General features: G+C 33.6%; 5 protein-coding genes across 5 annotated transcripts; 4 read left to right on the forward strand and 1 right to left on the reverse strand.

The window, feature by feature from the left end:
• On the forward strand, nucleotides 700-2842 carry LOC104785085 (protein TOO MANY MOUTHS-like). Its single transcript, XM_010510225.2, has one exon. The coding sequence runs from the start codon at nucleotides 1243-1245 to the stop codon at nucleotides 2638-2640; it is 1398 nt and encodes a 465-aa protein (XP_010508527.1). The 5' UTR covers nucleotides 700-1242; the 3' UTR covers nucleotides 2641-2842.
• Nucleotides 5030-8171, forward strand: LOC104785087 (citrate synthase 3, peroxisomal). Its single transcript, XM_010510226.2, has 13 exons — nucleotides 5030-5326; nucleotides 5461-5641; nucleotides 5829-5914; nucleotides 6086-6190; nucleotides 6286-6348; nucleotides 6462-6571; nucleotides 6715-6834; nucleotides 6903-6978; nucleotides 7070-7143; nucleotides 7222-7342; nucleotides 7455-7552; nucleotides 7634-7757; nucleotides 7838-8171. Exons 1-13 carry the CDS (start codon nucleotides 5105-5107, stop codon nucleotides 7976-7978), a joined length of 1521 nt encoding a protein of 506 aa, XP_010508528.1. The 5' UTR covers nucleotides 5030-5104; the 3' UTR covers nucleotides 7979-8171.
• On the reverse strand, nucleotides 8297-10681 carry LOC104785088 (transcription elongation factor B polypeptide 3). Its single transcript, XM_010510227.2, has 9 exons — nucleotides 10486-10681; nucleotides 9886-10079; nucleotides 9638-9775; nucleotides 9473-9551; nucleotides 9282-9344; nucleotides 9059-9137; nucleotides 8900-8956; nucleotides 8686-8805; nucleotides 8297-8593 (listed from the first exon to the last, which is right to left on the reverse strand). Exons 2-9 carry the CDS (start codon nucleotides 10060-10062, stop codon nucleotides 8446-8448), a joined length of 861 nt encoding a protein of 286 aa, XP_010508529.1. The 5' UTR covers nucleotides 10063-10079; nucleotides 10486-10681; the 3' UTR covers nucleotides 8297-8445.
• LOC104785089 (peroxisomal membrane protein 2-like) lies at nucleotides 13068-14800 on the forward strand. The gene is made up of 6 exons (XM_010510228.2): nucleotides 13068-13433; nucleotides 13786-13941; nucleotides 14038-14170; nucleotides 14253-14292; nucleotides 14423-14559; nucleotides 14668-14800. The coding sequence occupies exons 1-5, from the start codon at nucleotides 13152-13154 to the stop codon at nucleotides 14508-14510; spliced, it is 699 nt and encodes a 232-aa protein (XP_010508530.1). The 5' UTR covers nucleotides 13068-13151; the 3' UTR covers nucleotides 14511-14559; nucleotides 14668-14800.
• On the forward strand, nucleotides 15043-15603 carry LOC104788804 (B3 domain-containing protein At3g25182-like). The gene is made up of 2 exons (XM_010514585.1): nucleotides 15043-15262; nucleotides 15323-15603. The coding sequence occupies exons 1-2, from the start codon at nucleotides 15043-15045 to the stop codon at nucleotides 15601-15603; spliced, it is 501 nt and encodes a 166-aa protein (XP_010512887.1).

The raw sequence follows: 21575 nt of genomic DNA on the forward strand, positions 1-21575 counted from the left end.
AAAAATCGAAACTATTTTTGTGAATAGTCAAGAAGCTATTGTGGGTGATTCTTGAAACAGTTTGGACAACTATTACATTGTGATTGTCATGTGGTGTGCGTTGTCTTTTGAACCAACCATCGAATTGGTCATCTTCTTACATCAAATCTTAACCATGACTTGGTTTTCGTAAACTTGTTTACTTCGAAATTGATGTTTGCTTAGATCTTGATCATTCGTTTTCCGTACTGGCCCGAAGTAGTATCATGTGTATACATATTTAGATTCAAATTATGAATTTTCAAACTAAATCCAGTTGATTGTGAAGATGTCGATCCCTGTCTTACTATTTATGATAGTTACTTAGGTCTCATCTTATTTCCTATATATGAGAAACATCTTCATTTACAATTAGACATACAAATCACTTCCTTTTTTAGTATACATTTTCACATAGACTATGAAAAAATACCACATGGTTAGAATTTAGAAACTAACACCGCAATACATATATATAGTATACAGAGATGGACAGAGACATAAAACAGGAAAACCGCTCACACAGAACCTGAGAGATTCGAGGAGCTAACGTATTCACGAGATAACCCACCAACAAAGACAAGTCCCTTAAAAAAATTGGTTCGAACAAAAGTGTTTGAATAAAGGAAGAAACATGTGTATATGGCCCCCTTTACAAAACCTATCAAGTACTCTTTTTAATTTGTGTCTTCTCTTTTCTCTTCCCAATCTCTCATGTCTTTGAGTCCCTACCTCTTTGTCTCTCACGTCCCCACACGTGTCACTTTCAATCACTTCCATTTATAATTGCATCTCTCTCTCTTTCTCTCTCTCTATCACTCACAGTCTCACACACTCAAAACCTATTCGTATTCTTTACTAGCTTTCTTCTAAGTCTTCACTCTTTTATCATACCTTGTTTAGATTCTGATTGTTCACGTGTCTCTGTCTTGTCTTGTCCCAAATCCTTAAACATTTTCACTTAAACTCGTTGAAAGCTTAAACCCTTTTCCCTAAGTTTCTCTTTTGGGGTTTATGCTCCTCGATGATGATCTAATGTCACTTTTTACGATCTCTCTCTTCTCAAAGATTCTAATTAACATCGCATCTCTCAACTTCTTTGCATTGGAGAAATAAAACTAACCAAATAACTTTTGTGAACTCTCAGTATAATATCCACCAAGAAACACACACACACACTCTTTGTCTCTCTCTCTCTCTCTCCTGTCTCTTACACCAAAACCTATGACGATGAAGAGAGCTTTTCTATCTCCTTCCTCACTGCTCTTCTTTCTCCTGATAACATCACTCTTCCCCTGTCAAGGAAACAGAGTCTCTGCCTCAATGCCTTCATCTGAGTCAGAAACTCTCTTCAAGATCATGGAGTCAATGTCGTCTGATCAACAATGGCGTCAGTCTCACCCAAACCCTTGCGCACCTGGCTCATCTTGGCCAGGCATTGAGTGCAAAACCGGTCCAGACCACTTGTCACACGTCTCTCGACTCGATTTCGGCTCTGCTCCAAACCCTTCTTGTAAACCCTCTGCTTCTTTCCCTTCTTCAATCTTCTCTCTCCCTTTTCTTCAATCAGTCTTCTTCTTCAACTGCTTCACTCACTTCCCAACCACAATCATCTTCCCTATAAAGCTCCTCCCTAACTCCACTCTTCAACAGCTTAGCCTCAGATCAAACCCTTCTCTCTCAGCTCAAATCCCTCCACGCATCTCTACTCTCAAATCTTTACAAATCCTCACCCTCTCGCAAAACCGGTTAACCGGAGATATCCCTCCGGCGGTTTTCTCATTGAAAAGCCTCGTACATCTCGATCTCAGCTACAACAAGCTCACTGGTAAGATTCCTCTGCAACTGGGGAACCTCAATAGCCTCGTCGGTTTAGATTTAAGCTACAATTCTCTAACCGGTACAATCCCTCCCACGATCTCGCAACTGAGTATGCTTCAGAAACTCGACCTGAGCTCGAACTCTCTCTTCGGCAAAATCCCTGAAGGAGTAGAAAAGCTTCGTTCTTTATCATTCATGGCGTTAAGCAACAACAAACTCAAAGGAGCTTTCCCAAAAGGAATCTCGAAACTACAGAGTTTACAGTACTTCATAATGGATAACAACCCAATGTCCGTTGCTCTCCCCGTTGAGTTAGGGTTCCTACCTAAACTCCAAGAGCTCCAACTCGAGAATTCAGGATACTCCGGCGTGATCCCAGATAGTTACACCAAGCTGATGAACCTTAGCTCGTTGTCTCTGGCGAACAACAGAGTAACCGGGGAGATCCCATCTGGGTTTGAGTCTTTGCCTCACGTTTTCCATCTGAACCTCAGCAGGAACTTGCTGATCGGCGTCGTGCCGTTCGACTCAAGTTTCTTAAGACGGTTGAGTAAAAATTTGGATTTGAGCGGGAACAGAGGGTTGTGTCTGAAGCCAGAGGATGAGTTCAGTGTCGTTAAGACTGGAGTTGATGTCTGCGGGAAGAATGTTACTAGTGGTGGAGGAGCTGGAACGTTGATGCAGCAACCAAAGAAGAAATCACAAGCTGCTTCTTCTCGGTATCATAAATCTTGTTTCTTCTCAAGTGTTCTGTTTCAGTTTGTTCTGTTTCTGGGGTTACATCAACGATTGGTTCTCTAAGGAGAGATAAACGACAAAAAGAAGAAAAAAAAAAAAACAGAGAATTAAATATTGTTTGTATCAAATCCCTAAAAAAAAGAGATAAGATTAGTGTTTGTTCCCAAAGTAGACGATGATTTCTAGGGAAATAAATTTTATTAGTAGTCGATTTTGATGTGTATTAGAGTTTCCTATTTAAGCAATGTACCTTAATGTTGTTGTTGTTGTTGTTTTTTTTTTTGTTTTTTTAATAATACTGTACTAGTAGGACTAGTATTTTTTGTTTTCAGATTTTTAACATGGATTGTACTAATAAAAAAAAAAAACTTCGAGTCAATTATGAGTTTTAGGTGTAAATATGGATAGTGAACAACTTCACAGCTGTGTGTATAAATACGTGTTTGTATACAAATGGAAAATAACAAATGAAGACAATGTTTTGTTGTTTTCGATTGAGTAAAGTTTATTATAATAGATAGAGAAGAGCATTGAACAAAAAAAATAAGGGAGCAGTTTGGACAAAGAGTGTCCAGTGGTAGTCGAAGAAGAAGTGATAAAACGACACAAACCTGATTCAGTCTGACCATGCAACTAAATTATACTAAGAGCTAGAAAATTACAAGTAATCATTTAAAATTTGGATATCAAACAACCAAACCAAACCATCTTAATTTTGTTTTAAAGCGATTAACTCTCAGCTTCAGCTAACTTAATTTTGTTTTTATACTCACAGTCACAGCTATCATTATGTAGGACCCTATATATCGCAGGGACTCATGGTAGTACTTCACGTTAGGACTCCCTGTGATCGTATCGTATTCGTATCTAATGAGAAAGAAAAGAAATAAAAAGATGATTGATTAAACAAATTTTGGTACATAATAATATTCTTTTGTTTTCTTTATCGTACACATCCTTCGGATGTGATGTGACTAGAATGATAGGTTAAAGTTTTAAACATATTTTAACATGATAAACACCATATATTAGGAGAAACTAGAAGAAAATAAAAAATATATATATATATATATATATATATATAATTTGTCAGTCATCTGTCTAAATCCAACTACTTTCTTTTTTCTCAAGCTTTTTCTTACTGCATGCGAATTATATTGCATTACCATTACCTCTCTCACACATTTCCTCTGTCAATTTTTGTTTTGTTTTCCTCTGTCAATTTTTCTTTTTTATAATCTTTTTTTTTTTGTAGATATTTTATAAAATACATATCACTAAAATCTAATTTTCAATATGGCCATGCTTGAATAACTAAAAATACAAGAGATGTAAATTGTGTTATTGTAGATCCTATATAAAAATAGGAGTGAACTTCATTCATGGAGATCTTTCAGATGTACATGTAAAAGTTAACACATTGAAAGAGATATGAGTGAGTGATATTAGTAAATAGTGTGGTGGTCTTCGAATTGTATCAATCAGTAAGAAAAGAAGAAAAACAAGAAGAGTGTAACGTAACGTTCCTTATAATTTCATGTGTTGAAAAACGGAAGGAGGGAAAGAAAGATCTAATCTATCTATCACTCTCAGATTCAGAGCCTCACGTGGGGGAGGAGAACCAACTTTAGAATTCCATTTTTCGGTACGAATGAAACTATTCGACCCATCGCTTTTAACATCTCTTCATTTATTATACCTTTCACTCTCACTTTTCTCACCACCATTAAAAAACCAAAAGCTAGTTAATTAGACCATATATACCCCATCATAAACTTAGTAGAGTAGAGTATAAGATTTAATAGCCTACTACACTAACGTAAATTATACAAAACATTATTATAATATATTTGGCAACTGTTATTTTGTATTTCGGACTACTATTAGTAGATAGAAAGAATTTAACATCCATAAAATCATGAATTGTCTTTTGTACTTGTACGCAATATCATATAGTTCACCATCTTGGTTTAACTTTAGACTATAGTTGTAGTCATTTTTATTGTGATTACAGTAATAGTTGATCGGTCTGTTCTCAAACTAAGAGTAATGAAATTGTTGGTCTGGTACCAATGGTAAATGAGTGAAGAAGCTATAAGGAAATCAAAGGCGAACCGTCTCAACAAAAAAAAAAAAAAGGCCGTAAGAAACACTCTATATACTATTGGGCCGAAAGATGCTTATCCATAAAGCCCAAATTCAGCATTTAGCAAATCGAGGTAAGCAATTGAGACTCTTTTTAAGATAATGCTGATGATAAAGTGTGGGTCCCATATTAATTCAGACAAGATTAGAGATTCAGAGGATCAATCCAAGTTGGGTAGTCTTTCCACCGTTCGATATCAACCGTATCCATTAGATTACATACACGTGGACACTATTCAATACTCCTGCCCTCAGTGGATCGAGACACGTGTTATTGTTATTTAACGAAGAGTAGAAGAAGAAACAAATGGTTTGCTTCTTCGCTCCCTTTCTTCTCTCTTCTTTGAAATTTGATTCTTTTTTGGTTTGAAACCGTTGAGTAATGGAGTTATCAGATAGAGTTAGAGCTCGACTAGCTGTTCTCTCAGCTCATTTGACTGAAGGGAAACAGGATTCTCCGGAGATCGAGCGATATTGCACGTCGGCGGACGCACCCCATGGATCACTTAAGGGAAGCTTGACGATCGTCGACGAACGTACCGGGAAGAAATACAAAGTTCCGGTCTCAGAGGATGGTACTGTTAAAGCCGTTGATCTCAAAAAGGTACTTGTTAACTCTGTTTCTCTAAAACAAAAAGTTTTGTTTTTTGTTGGGTTTGAATTGATGGGATCAAGCGTAATGGACAAAAGTTGTTAAATTTATAAACTTTTTGTTGTTTTGGTATGTTTGCGTGACAGATAGCTACGGGGAAGGAAGATAAGGGGCTTAAATTATACGACCCTGGTTACTTGAACACGGCTCCTGTTCGTTCTTCGATTTCTTACATCGATGGAGATGAAGGTATCCTCCGTTATCGTGGCTACCCTATTGAGGAAATGGCTGACAACAGCACTTTTCTGGAGGTTGCTTATCTTCTCAGTAAGTGGATTGGATAATGTTGTTTCCAGCTTTGCTAACTTAATGTCTTAGTATTGCTGCTTTTATTGCCGTTTTAGAACAAAACTAAGTCACTCATCATATTTGGCTTGTATGTGTATAACCACAATTTCAAGTCTTGGATTGGATCGAATTAGATTCTGATGAAAAGTTTCCTCCTTTATGGCAGTGTATGGGAATCTGCCCTCTGAAAGTCAACTATCTGATTGGGAGTTTGCAGTTTCACAGCACTCAGCTGTGCCACAAGGAGTATTAGTAAGTCTCTCTAGTCCTTGCTATATGAATTTCAGTTTCCATTTATCAATTGTTTCAGTTAACTGTCCTGTGCCTGTTAAACCTACCCTGAGGGTTTTGTGCTCTATGCAAAGCTATCAAACAATATATTTCTCATATCTTACTCGAGTTACTTGATAAATTTTTGTGCAGGATATTATACAGTCCATGCCTCATGATGCACACCCAATGGGAGTTCTTGTGAGTGCAATGAGTGCGCTTTCCATCTTTCATCCTGATGCAAATCCTGCTCTTAGGGTAGGTTTAAGCCTTGTCACTCACTAGTGTAAAGACTTAGCTCTTATGAAATTGTCCGTATAAAAACATGTTGACTGATACTCTATTGGGTGCAGGGCCAGGATATTTACGATTCAAAACAAGTTAGAGATAAACAAATTATTCGCATTATTGGAAAGGTTATTTTTGTTATCAGTGGTTACCTTACTTCTTCCTGCTCTTAGGGTAGGTTCCCGGGAGGTCTGGAAGAAGAAGTCACAATCTATGCAACTAAACTGTTTCAAATTTGCAGGCACCAACAATTGCAGCAGCTGCTTATCTGAGGATGGCAGGGAGGCCTCCTGTTCTTCCTTCAGGCAACCTTTCTTATGCAGAGAATTTCCTCTATATGCTGGATTCCCTGTATGTCTTTCTTCTTGAATTAGTTAGGAACTCAACTTTTGGTTTCATTTTTGGATTATCGCTTGACGCTTCAGAGCACTGGAAGCTTAGTTGTTTATTACTTGTAGCGTGCCATTGACACACTTTTTTTCTATTTCTTACAGGGGAAATAGATCCTACAAACCTAATCCTCGACTGGCTCGGGTTTTAGACATCCTCTTCATACTGCATGCTGAGCATGAAATGAACTGCTCCACTGCTGCTGCTCGACATCTGGCCTCTAGGTACTCTTTAGTTTGACTCTTAGTAACCTGGATAGGAGATATATTGATTAGGAAATGTCTCCTTGTAGCGGTGTTGATGTGTACACTGCTGTTGCTGGAGCTGTGGGAGCGCTTTACGGTCCACTTCATGGTGGTGCAAACGAGGTATGCTAATAATTCTCATGTCATATGTTACATCTTCTGATGTATTTGCATGCTCCATGGTCTTTGAAATTCATGTCTTTGGTTCCATTAGGCTGTGCTTAAAATGTTGGCAGAGATTGGGACTGTTGAAAATATTCCAGAGTTCATCGAGGGTGTGAAGAACAGGTAAACTCAGTTCTTGAAACTATATGCTTCCGTTTACAAGCCTTTTCATTAATATTCTCATTCTCATTGACATCTTAGGAAGAGGAAGATGTCTGGTTTTGGACACCGTGTGTACAAAAACTATGACCCTCGAGCTAAAGTCATCAAGAACCTGGCTGATGAAGTATTTTCCATTGTTGGAAAGGATCCACTAATTGAGGTTCGCTAGTCCGAGGAGTTCAAGCTTATGCTAAAACATGATGCACACCTTTTCTATCTAAGTGTAATTTCTCATGTTCCTTAAGTGAAATGTTTGATTCTTGTGTCTGCAGGTTGCTGTTGCACTTGAGAAGGCAGCTCTCTCTGACGATTATTTTGTCAAGAGAAAGCTTTATCCAAATGTTGATTTCTACTCTGGATTAATATACAGGTAAAAGTTTGAATGCGTTTGCAGTGTTCATCACTTCCTCTCAACTTCATCTAAATATGCAATCTTGGACCACTAAAACAGGGCAATGGGATTTCCACCAGAGTTCTTCACGGTCTTGTTCGCGATTCCTCGCATGGCTGGATACTTGTCGCATTGGAAAGAGTCGTTGGATGATCCTGACACCAAGATCATGAGACCACAACAGGTATAATTAGTCTCTTTACAAGAATAGTAATAGGAAGATGTTTGTTTGGATCAATTTGATTGGGATGTTGAATGTTGCAGGTGTACACGGGCGTGTGGCTGAGGCATTACACACCAGTGAGAGAGAGAATTTTGACGGATGAGTCAAAGGAGTCAGACAAATTGGGTCAAGTCTCGACTTCAAATGCATCAAGAAGACGTTTGGCTGGAACTTCAGTTTAGGCGTAGGCCCTTTTAGGGTCCATACTATATACATCAAACCAGACCGCAAAGAATAAAGAGATTGGATTATCTAGCCAAAAGCTAAGAGAGTCTCCAGTCTTGATTTGATCATACTTTTAAGTGAAGATTTCTCAATCTGTAGACACAATAAAACATATATTTGCTTCAATCCATATTTGAAGGTGTGTTTATTCGCCTTGTTTGCATTCTTATCAGAATGTGTTTATCGTATAAAAAGATTTGCATTCTACAGGGACTTTGTTGTGAAAATTTTTTGGCCAAAGCAACAAGTAGAAACAAAGCATTTAAATTAAATCATTGCAGAAACTTTTGAAGATCTATTGTTACGAAATAGGATATCATCAAGCTACAGAGTTTCAAAATTCGGAATTCTTGAAACTTGGAGCAGCCATGTAAATGATACACTTGAAGGAAAAATGATCTGTAAAAAAAGCTTTATTAGTTAGTTATACATTACATGTTTTTTTGTCTGGAGGAGCAGTTCCAGGAACGCTGCTCATCTTCCTTGGAGGTAGCCTTTGTCCACCAGAAGGAATGCTTCTTGAAATTGGAGGCGAATTTACGGTTAAGCCAATCCTCTTTGGAGCAGAAATACTAGACAAGACATGATCCATCAAACCGATCAAGTTTTGAAGATAAAGAATGTGGATCAATATAGAGACATATAGATACTGAGTTCATATTACCTGAAACTCTTTTGAATCGTGTTCCTTTTAGTTTCAGTAAGATTTCGTCCACCATAAGGAATGCTTCTCGAAGTTGAAGGCGCATTCGCAGATAAGCCAGTCCTCTTTGGAGTAGGAACGCTAGACAAAAAATGATTCATCAAACCAATCAAGTTTGGGGGATAAATATTGTAGATCAATATAAAATAAATAGATGCTGCCGGGGAGATGATACCTGGAACTCTTATGAATCGTGTTCCTTTTAATGGCAGTAAGATTTTTCACTTCTTGACTGTATAATCAAAACCATCGGAAACTTTGAATTCAGAAATAGACTGTTGCTAGAAAGAAACCTTATAAGTAAACCTAGTGATTGTGCATTTTTGAAGTGTACCTCTTCAACACATCTATTTTTGCCTTTTTCATGATGTTGCTCTTCACATGCCCAAGATTGTAACCTGATGCAGTATTACCTGCAACGAATCGTTCAATATTACCATTAGAGTACAAAAACCTGAGAGACGAAACCAATATATATGCATGGAGCCGTTGCATAATGTTTTTTCAAGACCTGACAAGATGCTACAAAATAATCATATAGATTAAAAAGGAGTTACCCCAAAATGGTCTCTTGCTTGGAGGAGCTTTCGAGCAGACTTTAGTTTGTCGACTTTGTTTTCCTGACAAAAATATAATTTTAAACGATTACAAGGGAACGGAAGAAGAACAAATTTTGTCTAAGAACATGCTTCTCATTATTGATCTAACAGCCATAGATGAAAAACACATATTCGTAAAAAGATCATACTTTCATCTTCGTTCTTGTAACGTTGTTTCAGTCGATCAACAACTTCCTTTTCCTTTTCTTGCACGCTTATAACCTTTGCCTGCACGAAACCATATACATATATATCTTATAATTCAACACCACTTATATATGTATCTACATTAAAACCTGAAAAATAAACCAAACCTCATATAAATCCCTCCATTTGAAATTAACTTTATTCCACTTCATCCCCTCAATAGTATCATTCAAGGCCTCTTCACCAAAGTGCTTCTCATAGAATCCCTTCCAAAAATTATCGGTGACTGGACTAAGATCTGTGTCCTAGCAAATACAAAAAAAACAACGAAAAATAATAACTTAAGATGGAGAAACCGTCAAAACATACAAGAGATAAATCGAGCCATATGGTCAGTGAGAAAAAAGCTTCTTACTTGAGTAGAATCTTCAATGTGCTTTAGCTGTTCTAGAGTACAGTGTTGCATAATCTGTTCAAGGAGATGAAAATCAACTCCACCAACATATCCAATGTACTTTACATTATCAATCGCTTTCCTAACGCAAAGATCAACAAGCGATGGTGGTTTCCTGGTATGCCCCTCAAACAACATCGCAGCCTTCCCAAAACCTACAACAAGAAACACACTTTCAATATGGTTTCACAAGGAAACAGCAAGTAGACTATATATATCACTAAGGTACAAGATACAGAAAATTCATCAGTTTATAAGAAACTTGATAAGGACAAAAGTCTGAAACTTTCCTCAAATATAATGTGAAAACGTCATCTAGATAACACAAAAACCTGCTATAATCATTCAAGCAAGTTCCTTTATACCAAAAAAAGGCCATCCAATCATAACTCAAAAGAAGGATCTTCATAAACTGAGCTACAGCTATCCAAATCTAAATTCAAAGGATTTTGATAAACTGAGATGATCCAATCAATCAAATACCTCAAGTAGAATTCACAACTGAATCAATCTATTTCCAAAATCGAAAACACTAGATTAGATGCAGAGGATGAGTTTTACCAATAATAAACCAAATAGAGAGCTGAATCGAAGATTGACCCAGGAAGGAATGAAGAAGACAGATCCAAAGAATCTCTTCGACGATCGAAGAAACCCTTTTTTATCTTCCCTGTAGAATGATGATAGCGGTAAACACAGACGCCGGAGTTTTCTGAGTTTGTTCAATCGTATGTATACCCACCACGACGACGATGATGATGATGATGAAAATTGAAAACAATTGGCTAACGCTATTATTGTAAACGCGCGTTTCAAAATCACGATTGTATGTCTTGGTTTATTTACAAACACGCGCCATCTTCACCGGTTTCACATGACGACGTCGTTTTTTTAATGTACGGTATACATAAAACCGAACCAAATCGAACTAAGTTAACCGAATAATACAACAAGAAGTCAAACTATAGGTTAATAATGCTTATACGTGATCGAACTAAACAAATCAAAATTCAATTACATAGACAGAGATAAAAAGATTTACCACTGATCAAAATTATTTCGGTTTACAGTAAGATTTACCACTGATCAAAAAATTATATATACAATCGAATTTTATTTCGGTTTGATTCATTTCAGTTTGATAACATTTGGTTCGGTTCAGGTTTGGTTTGACTTTGATCTGTTATTAAAAACCGGAATCGAACAAAACGGAAGAGAAACAAACGGACATGACTCACTGAGAGAGCTTTGAAAGATCAAAGTTAAACCAAACCTGAATTAGTAAATTTGTATACATAAAACCGAACCAAATCGAATTAAGTTAACCGAATATTACAAGAAGTCAAACTATAGGTTAATTCTTATATCGAACCAAACAAATTCCAGAATTTAGTTACATAATAAACTAGATTAGGCCCGCGTATTAACGCGGATATAAGAAAAATATGTGAAATTTTAAATTGTATTCAAAATATTAATTATATTTCATTTTAAAAAAAAAAATCGGATTTAGAGTTCACATATTCCATCTTGCAATACAATTTATTTTTATATTATTACATGATAATAAAATTAGATTTTAGTTCTATACACTCAATCCTAATGAGTAACATTTATAATTTTCATATCAAAAAAATATGCATTGTACCAAATTTATACCTTACTTAATATTTTATAATATTCTCAAAAAAAAAAACTGAAAACTAATTTTATCTCATATTTGAAAAAGTAAAACATCTTAAATACATTTGTTTCATATTTTGTAATCTGATAAGTAATAGTTTTACTACTTGTCCAACATTATCGTAAATTAATAAAAAATTCAAGAGAATTTGTTAGAAATACATTTTTTGAGATAACCCTTTTCAAAAATACCATTTTTTAAAAAAATTTATTTTTGCCATCTTTTACACAATTACAATATGTTAAATTAATTTTTAGAATTTTGTTTTAGGTTTGGGTTCTCTATTTTACATTTAGGATATAGATTTTAGGGGATAGAGTTTAGTATTTGGAATTTAGGTTTTAGAATTTAGTCATTTTATATATTAAAAATGATATTTTTGAAAATGGACACATATAAGAGTATTTTTGAAAAGTGACATAAAAAGATGTATTTTTGAAAATGCCCCAAAATTCAAAGACATTACTATGAGAAAATTATTTGTTTATGTAAAGGTGAGTATCGACAATCCTTTTTCTTTTAAGATTAATAATTGACTGTATTATTTATTTAATTATGGTATTATAGTAAATAATTGTATAATTTTCTTAATTCTTTTTCTTATAGAATTAGTAATTTAAAATTAGAATTAGTATTATTTTTATATACATATGTGAACTATCTTTTTATATTTATTAAATTTTTAAAATTTTCAATTTCTCATCATTTACAAATATGTTAAAACAAAGTTTTTGTATAACACATGACAGAATCTTTAATTGTTAAACTGACACATGTCGTGATCACGTGAGTTACTAACTTTGAAAACCAAGGTTTATATAATAACATAATATTGAATACGCTATCAAATCATTCATCGATTGAAAAATTTAAGAAAATTACATTAATTTCTTATTTTGATTATCTTATATTTTTTACATTATATTAATCACTAATTTTAACACATTAAACTTTTTCATACTTTAATCATTTTCTGTATAAATTTATTTTTACTATATGTTTATAATAAATAATAATTGCAATTAAATTACAAATATTTTCCTTATCAATTGCACATATTTTCCTATTAAAATTAATAATTTAATAGATAATTTTCATATTAGAATTAGTGATATAATAGATTACTTTTTGTTTTATATACTTTCAAAAATATTAACTGTAATTCTTTTTTTTAGGATTTTTTAATTTTCCTATAATTATTAAATAAATTTTATTTTCACATATGTCAAAATATTATCGATATACTTGACACATGTTACGATTATATTTACTAACTTTGAAAACTAAGGTTTATATAATAAGATATACAAATTTACTACTGATAAAAAAATGTTTCTTATGCAATCGATTTTTATTTCGGTTTGATTCGTTTAAGTTTGTTAACATTTGGTTCGGGTCAGGTTTGGTTTGACTTTGATCTGTTTCCCAAAAACTAAAATCGAACCAAACGGACAGGACTCACTGAGAGAGAGAGAGCTTTTAAAAGATTTCATTTGGGCAAAACTCTCTGTTTCAACGAACGGAGAAAAAGGAATCGTTTTTAATGGACGCATTGGGAGGTTGCGGCGGCGCTGGTGGTTTCTGGGGATGGAATGGATTCAATCAGCGGAGAAAGAAGAAACCTTCCGGCGATAAAGGCAAGAAAAGGAATTCTGGATCTTCGGATTCCGTCAACGTGAGCAGAGACGCCGGCGGTTATCGGTTTCCTTTGAAGCAAGCTGTGACGGCCGGCGCACTCACTTTCACCGGTGACACGATTGCTCAGCTATCTGGGAGATGGAAAAAGAGAACCGCTCTTAAACAATCATCTTCTGAGCTTGACGAGGTTCGTCTCACGAAGTTTCTTAGTAGTATGATTTAGTGATACACCTTAAAAATGAAATTGGATCTTTTGTATAACCAAAAATGTTTGTGAGTATGTTTGATTAGTGTGTAGTGTGTTCAGTCTCTTATTAAGTTATGTTTGATTTGTGTTATTGTTGTTTGGGGTAGTTCATATTTACTCTATTGCATAATGTGTTTTCGTACATTGGTTGGAACTTGGCTTGTGACTAAAGAATTTGTGTTCTTGTTGTTTGGGGTAATTCTTATTTACTCTATTGCACAATGTGTTTTAGTACATTGGTTGGAACTTGGCTTGTGACTAAAGGATTTGTGATTGGATCTTTTTTGCTTAGGGGGAACTGTGGAACATTTTCTCAGAACATGACTGGATTCGTGCCTTGCGGATGAGTTCTTACGGGTTTCTCTTATATGGTCCTGGTTCTTATGCGTGGTATCAATTTCTTGACCATTCTTTGCCTAAACCAACTGCGACAAATCTAGTGCTTAAGGTACTATTACCTCTTAGATTTGTTTTGTTTATTGTACTTAGTTAGAACATGATGTTGTGATATAGTTTTGACTGTTTATACTGATCCCTTGTTTAGGTTCTGCTTAACCAAGTGATCCTCGGCCCATCTGTGATTGCTGTTATATTTGCTTGGAACAACTTGTGGCTGGGAAAGCTCTCTGAGCTCGGAAACAAGTATCAGAAAGATGCTTTTCCAACTCTTCTATATGGTGAGCTACCAATTACAGAGAGTTAAACTTTTACCATTACATAGCATTGTTCGTATATTTACTCTTCTTGGGATTTCTGCAGGATTTCGCTTCTGGGTTCCCGTTAGCATACTTAACTTTTGGTATGGCTCTCTTTCTCTATCATTATATCACTTGCATTTGGAGGGTCTTTATATAGATGTATAATAGGATCAGTGTGGTTCTTGGAATTAGCATTTTACATTGAGGTCTGATCAAAGGTGAAATTTACAGGGTAGTTCCGCTTCAAGCTCGTGTAGCGTTCATGTCCATGGGCTCGGTGTTTTGGAACTTCTACTTATCTTCAACTATGAGCAAGTAGATACATACTATATTTGTATTCTTCAGCCTAGTTTTCAATACCAACCAAAGTAAGTCAATCCCGCAGCTCTTTCTCTACCGTTTCAACTTCGAATTCTAGTTGTCTTGATAGTAATCTGACAGCCCTTCATATGATCTGTTTTGAACTTACGTTGCAGGCCGACGCGGAACCTCATCAAGATGCAGTTTAAAATCTCTGTCAAACTCTCTTAGGACATACGGTTTTTAAGAGAAAGATAGGTTTCAGATTGTTAAATGTATTTCTGTTTAGAAAGTTTATTGTTGTTGTTATACCTCTATGGCATCTTACAATGACGATTTATAACTGGTTTACAAAAACACCTGCCGTAATTTAAACAAAATAAAAAAGAATATATGTCGCAAATATATATGTTTTGTTAATATCAGAAGATATACATCAATAGGCGAAACTACCGATTTCAATATATATCCCATCTTCTTTTTTTCCTCTTCTTTTTTTGTTTATAAAACCACAAGTAAAATTCTACAATACCTGAATGAATAGTATAACAATGGCAAACCTAGAGAATGACCTAGAAGAGCGTCTGCCCCTGAAAAAACGACTTCGTCGTCGTTTCCATGTAGTAGAGCCACAACAACAAGTAGAAGAAGAAGAACTTGAAGCGAAGCGAGAGCTTCCCGAGAGGTTAAAGAGGAAGATAATGGAGATGGAAGGCACGGAGGAGACATTAATAATGGAAAAGCCATTGACTAAGACCGACGTGGATGGAGGTGAGTCGCGTTTATCTATTCCCATGAGTAAGCTATTGAACCACGATTTTCTGACTTCAGATGAAAAGACAAAGACCTATAAACGAATTAAAAGGGATAGAGAAGGAGGTTTAAGCGTGGAAGTGATCGATCCGAAGTTAAAAGTATGGAAGTTGAAGATAAGAGGAGATTATGATATGGACAAGAAAAAGAAGACGAAGAAGGGTGAGAGCGTGAAGTATCTGTTGGCGTATAAGTGGAATCATGTAGTTAAAGCTAACAGTCTTAGAGAAGGTGATAACTTGCAGCTTTGGTCCTTTAGGTCACAACAAAAGCTATGCCTTGCCCTCGTCTTGCATTAAATTAGGGTTTTGAAACCCTCGTCTTGCCCTCATCTTTGACGGATGTCGTGTGAGAGCTTCTTAGTTGCCTAGGATTTTTTTTTTTTTATCTATAAAAAAATATTTAGCATTATTGGTTTAAATATCTCTAGGTTTTGTTATAAACAGTGTTTGTTGAATGAATATCTTCATCTTTATAACATTTAATTAATAATTTTCTTGTAACAATCGGGACAATTTCCTATATGGCTTGAATCGTACGTAGTACTACTCCGTCGTACTAATTTATTGTGATCAATGAATCATAATCGTACGTAGTACTACTTCGACCACGGAAAACAACCTCTCCGTTGCCAAGTCACCACATTCAGAGAATGCCACCTCATAGATACAGCTGAATCTGTTAAACCCTACTTGTCCTAATAAAAATAGATCAATTTTTGGACAAGTATTTTAAAACCCACGAAATGTAAAGAACCAAGGCTGGAATTTGACTTCGACCTTCAAACTGTTTGATTGTACGGAAAAGATCAAACAAATTCTATAAAATGTTGTTTCTAATCCTAGAATAAAAAATTCAATTAAAGAAAAAAAAGGTTTAAATTAATAAACCATATGGAATGGAAGGCTCTTCTGATACTCACTCATTCATTTCATTGAGTATATATCGCACAATGTGTTACTATGAGACTCGTGGAACAAGATTATGTAAAGTTTAGCTTGCGACGTTTTTCTTGAGTCAGCTACTTGTGGATATGTTGCGGATCCTGGCTAATTTTATATAAACTATTTGCCATATTAGATTGATTTTTTTTTTCTTATTAAAAAACTGATTAGCCCCGATAACCTGGTTTGCTACCTAGTTTTACTATTATTTCTTTTGTCATGACCGGAGAATTCCAAAACAAAAGTCAAACTAGTCTCCTCCTGTCTTACCAAAAAATAAAAACTAGTCTCCTCCTTATTAAGAACCGAGTATTGTGGACGCGTAGATTGACCATCTGCTTTACCATATTAAGTGTAGCTAAAAGAGCACGTATATGTAAACGAAGACTAACCAACAACTATTTATTTTGTTTGGTTTTGTGGTTGAGATATACAACTAAGGTGCAGAGAGAGAGATTAGGTGGGTCACTTTTAGGTATGAGATGGAAATGTCTTACCACATGTTAAATATGAAAAATAATTGCTAATAATCATAACGAGTTGCTATATGTAGGGACTAGTATATTATTTGTTTATTTCATAGTTCCACTCTTTTCCTTACGCTCCCTTCCGCGTCCACGTACACATCTAAAGATATTCGAAACTTCGAAGAGCCAAGAGGAAATATATGTACTTTTAATATACGTTGTAAATATATATATTTGAAATCTTTTAATATGTTTTGAATACATCATGTACGCATTCAAACGAAAATCTATTATTGATGAAGAATTTGAATTGTATAACGGAAAGAGGACTTTAATTAATCAACAAACATATAATGGTGTATAATGACTTTATGAGTCTGACTGACCCACTCGAATTTGATTGCGCTGTTTAGTAGTGTAGTGTGTTGTGGAACAAACGGGTTGAATTTTTGAGTGCTCAGTTGGTATGATCAGCTCCGTCGCTTTCATGTTTTGGAATGAGGAGAAACGGTTTCTTTCTCTTTTTTGTTTTTTTCTTTCTTTTGATCTTTGTAATTTGTATGTGTTAAGCTTTACATACTACTAGGAGATATCCCGTGCTTAAATCACGAGTCAAGCACGCGTCAACATTTTAAAAAAAAATTATAATATAATAATAAAATTATTGTTTTCACAAAATCTTAATTTGAAATATAATAATAAAAATTAAAATAATAATTATAATAATAATCTCAGGATAATAATAAAAATTATTGTTTTAAAAATTAATTAGGAAAATCATAATTTGAAATCTTAACAAAATCTTCAAAATATAGTTATTAAAAATAATTATATTTTCTACTTCGATATAAAATCTTAGTTTTTGAAATCTTGATTGGTTTATATTTTAAAAAAAATACATAGTAATTTTCGTCCATAATTTATTAGAGAGAGAAAATAATTTTTTAACTAATAATTATTTAAAATCAATGGCATGACAATGTAAAATTAAAGAAGAAAATAATTCTATTTGAAAAATTTAATCCGTATTTTTTAAAAATCTAAGCTGTTAATTTTTATTTTTTTATTTTTTCAAATACAAATTAGTTTTGATTTGAATTATTTTTTTTTTACTTTTCTAGATTTTTTGTATTTTATCAGTCAGTATTTTTTTATTAATTTTATTTATTTAATTAATTAAGTTTTTCTAATGGTAATTAAATGTAATTTTTTACACATTTTAAGTTTAATTTCATATTTGTATTTTCCAATTAATATAGAAGGATATAAAAGTGGTGGGCTAATCATTATATTATTTTGATTCTCCAAATTTCTTGGGGTCGGAAACAATATAATATAATATGAAAGGATATAAAACAAATGAAAATATATACACATGAAATCATTGTTATTAGCCCCCCATAACAAAAACACTCAACTCAACAATAATGGATTTTTCTTTGTTTCTTTAGTCACTGAAATTATCAAAAAAAAACTAAATAGATACAGAAAACATCACACATTTTTATTTTTATTTTGATGTTTTTGATTTTACACCAAGATTTGTGTAATCACATGTTTGGAATCCAAGATTTGTGTTATCATCGAATAGTCGAGGCCATGGCATTGGCACAAAGCCTTAGATTATCTTTTGAGTCAACTTTGTTAGCCACCGGCGCCGGAACTCTCCACTTGATCTCCGGCATGATCTGCTTTTTTCCTTTCCTTCCTCCATATCACTTATTATTTTTATTTTTTATTTAATTAAATTCTTGTTTCCTTTATACAGTTCAAATTGTTCATAAAATAATAAATTTTCATTTGTTGCGTACACTGTAAAGTATATGATGTATTCAAAATATTTCATTTATATATCTACAACGTAAATAAAAAAATACATATATATGTCATTTCAATGGAAATGTCTTACGCAGGAACAAATTTATCAGAAGCATCGATCGTTTATCATTTACACTTCAATTTCTCTGTTGAGCGCGTGACGAAATTTTAGTTTAACCTTTTACTAACGTCTAAGATCGATAATAAAATGAAAAGAATATTTATTTAGATTAGTTTTTATGATATACATATTTCTATATTTTTTTATTTTAATGTATCAAAAATAGAAATGATTATGTCATCACTAACGGTGTTTAATTAACGGAAGTACCGTATGATCGTTAGGGATTATACGAACTAGGATTATCTATATGAATATATAATATTTGTGTATATAATTTAAACTAAAGACTTCATATTATTGAATTTCTAGATTAAATCACAAAGGGAAATGACATTAAATCAGTCAAAGATACAGGAAATTAAAATTTAAAAGCTGATTAAGCAAAAGAAGAAGAAAAAACAAATTCTAAACAGCTGGTTAAGCAATACTTAAAAAAACATCTCTAAAGAAAAAAAAACCTTAAAACTCAAAAGTTACTGAGATCATTGTCCTCGAAAAAATCAGGCGCCGTGTAGATGTTTGGCCAAGTCGTTCTCCTATCCATCTGAATTTTCTCGTGTGATCTCTTCACAAACAGGCTGCGCAACCTTCCAAGTTCTATATCGCGTAAGCGAAAATATTCCTTTTTATTAGTTTCACGACAAATCAACCAGTCCAATATTTGTAAATACATGATTATATAGATGCAGACAAACCATAGGACTAAGTATGTAATCGTGCTCGCATTATCTATTATTTCATCACGCCGTGTCTCGAACATCGCATAAGTAGATGAAAACAGAAGAGGTGCACTAGTTACGTTGTATAACTAAAACAATTGTACGAGGATATGTATATAAGTATATATATATATATATATATATATATATATATATATTACGAGATCTAACTCGATCTACATTACGTATCCAATTAAAAAAAAATTAAGCATTACATTTATCTGATTTTGATTTTTCAACTATTTAGATTTTTAATGGATATTCTCTGAAACTAATTCCCATTAAATTAGTAAATAGATAATAAGGAATTACATAAATCTCATAATATATGTAAAAAATCAAAAGAATTTAGGCATCACACTTATCCATTAATTATTAAACTACGTACATATCCTAATTAATTAATATTTATAATGCAGGTTGAAAATTTGTAAACTTATCCTAATTAGTTAGGAGGAGCCTTCGGTAGGGTAAACTTTATATGTGTCGTTTATTTTATAAACAAAGTCTTTAACCATTACGCGTAGTCTTCATCTTCAACAAGAACTGGTTGAGTTTTTAGAGGAGTCGTCTCTCCCTTTGGAGATGGATAATACATCACGATATGAAGAAACTGTAAAAGTGTTGTTTTGGGTAATGACGGTGATGTCTTTCATTGTTATCGTTTTCGGCGCTTCTCTTTGTAGTAGAGCTTGCTCGGCAATGCCGTCTAGTGAGAAAGATGAAAGAGATTGCGCAACCCATGAATCCATGTTATGATGGACGATCGATCGAGGCGACGAACACAGCTGTTTGCCAACCAAATTAGATCAGAATCTAGGTCATTAATTAGGGACTTTTCGTCACCTTTTAGTCTTTTTAGGTTTCATTTTGTTTGGATATCTTTTGTTGGTTATATATAACGGTTTTAAATATTTGCTTGCTTAGTTAGCATTATTATTGTTATGTATATATATTTTTGACATATCAGAGATTTATATGAAGTCATCTTAATCATCGGGAAACAATGATCTTAAGAAATTATTATACATTTTTTGCTGGTCAAGCTAGAAATTATTATTCTATTATTCTATATATAGCAAAAATATTGGAAATCACAACTCAAATTGTTCGTTTGGACACTTTGTCGATCGATCGACCATGAATGATGATGCGTTAGCATATTTGTATTACACGTTATAGCCTATATTTTTTTCCTTGTATAAATTCTAATAGCATATTTGTATCTGAGATCTCTTCTCTTGTGTGATCTCTTCAAAAACCGCCTTCAACCTTCCGAGTTCTATATCGCGTAAACGCTCGCAGTATCTATTATATCATCACGTTGTGCGTCGAACTTTGCAGAAGTAGATGAAAACAAAAGAGGTGTGCTAGATATTATTATTATTATTATTGATAATATTCGTTGAGCTGTATAACTAAAACAATTCACGTGTATTACTGCGAGATCTAATTCCATCAACAGTACTAGCCATTCTGTTAAAAATAAAATTAAAAAGTTATGCATTACATTCCTTTTATCCTTTTTGGGCTAAGACACTCCTTTTATCTAGGCTAGATTTTTTCAGCTGTTTAGATTTTTAATTGATATTCTGTAGAACCAAGTCCCATTAAATTAGTAAATAGTCCCATAAATGTTCTTGCGGTCGAAAAAAGAAGAAGTTAGATAACTGTTATTATATATATATATATATATATATAATGATCTTTATCATATATATATATATATATAATGATCTTTATCATCCGTAATTATCATAAGAACTTTTTTTTTTTCCATTTTTTTTATTTTGTCAAACTAGAAATTACTCCATTATTCTATATAACTCTGTTTGACAATGAATCAAAATAATAGTTTTCTTACTGGATTACAACAACAACTAGCAAATATATTGAAAATCTCAAATAAAATTGTTCATTTGGCACTTTGTCGATCGATCAACCATGGATGATAATCCGTTAGCATATTTGTATTACACGGTCGGATCCATATACTTTTTCCTTATCTATGGTGGAATCTTCGGAATTTATTTGTTTCGTCAGTGGCTATCTCTGCTCGTCGACCAAGACAAGGACCAAGGATATAACCTCGTCAATCAAGTTTGAATACTGTTCATGGTTTTTCGTTAATCTTCGGATTTAGTTTTTTTTTTTTTTTTTTTTTTTTTTTTTTTTTTTTTTGTTTTTTTTTTTTTTTTT

The sequence above is a fragment of the Camelina sativa genome, chromosome 5, assembly GCF_000633955.1.
Source record: "Camelina sativa cultivar DH55 chromosome 5, Cs, whole genome shotgun sequence".
Taxonomy (NCBI): Eukaryota; Viridiplantae; Streptophyta; class Magnoliopsida; order Brassicales; family Brassicaceae; genus Camelina; species Camelina sativa.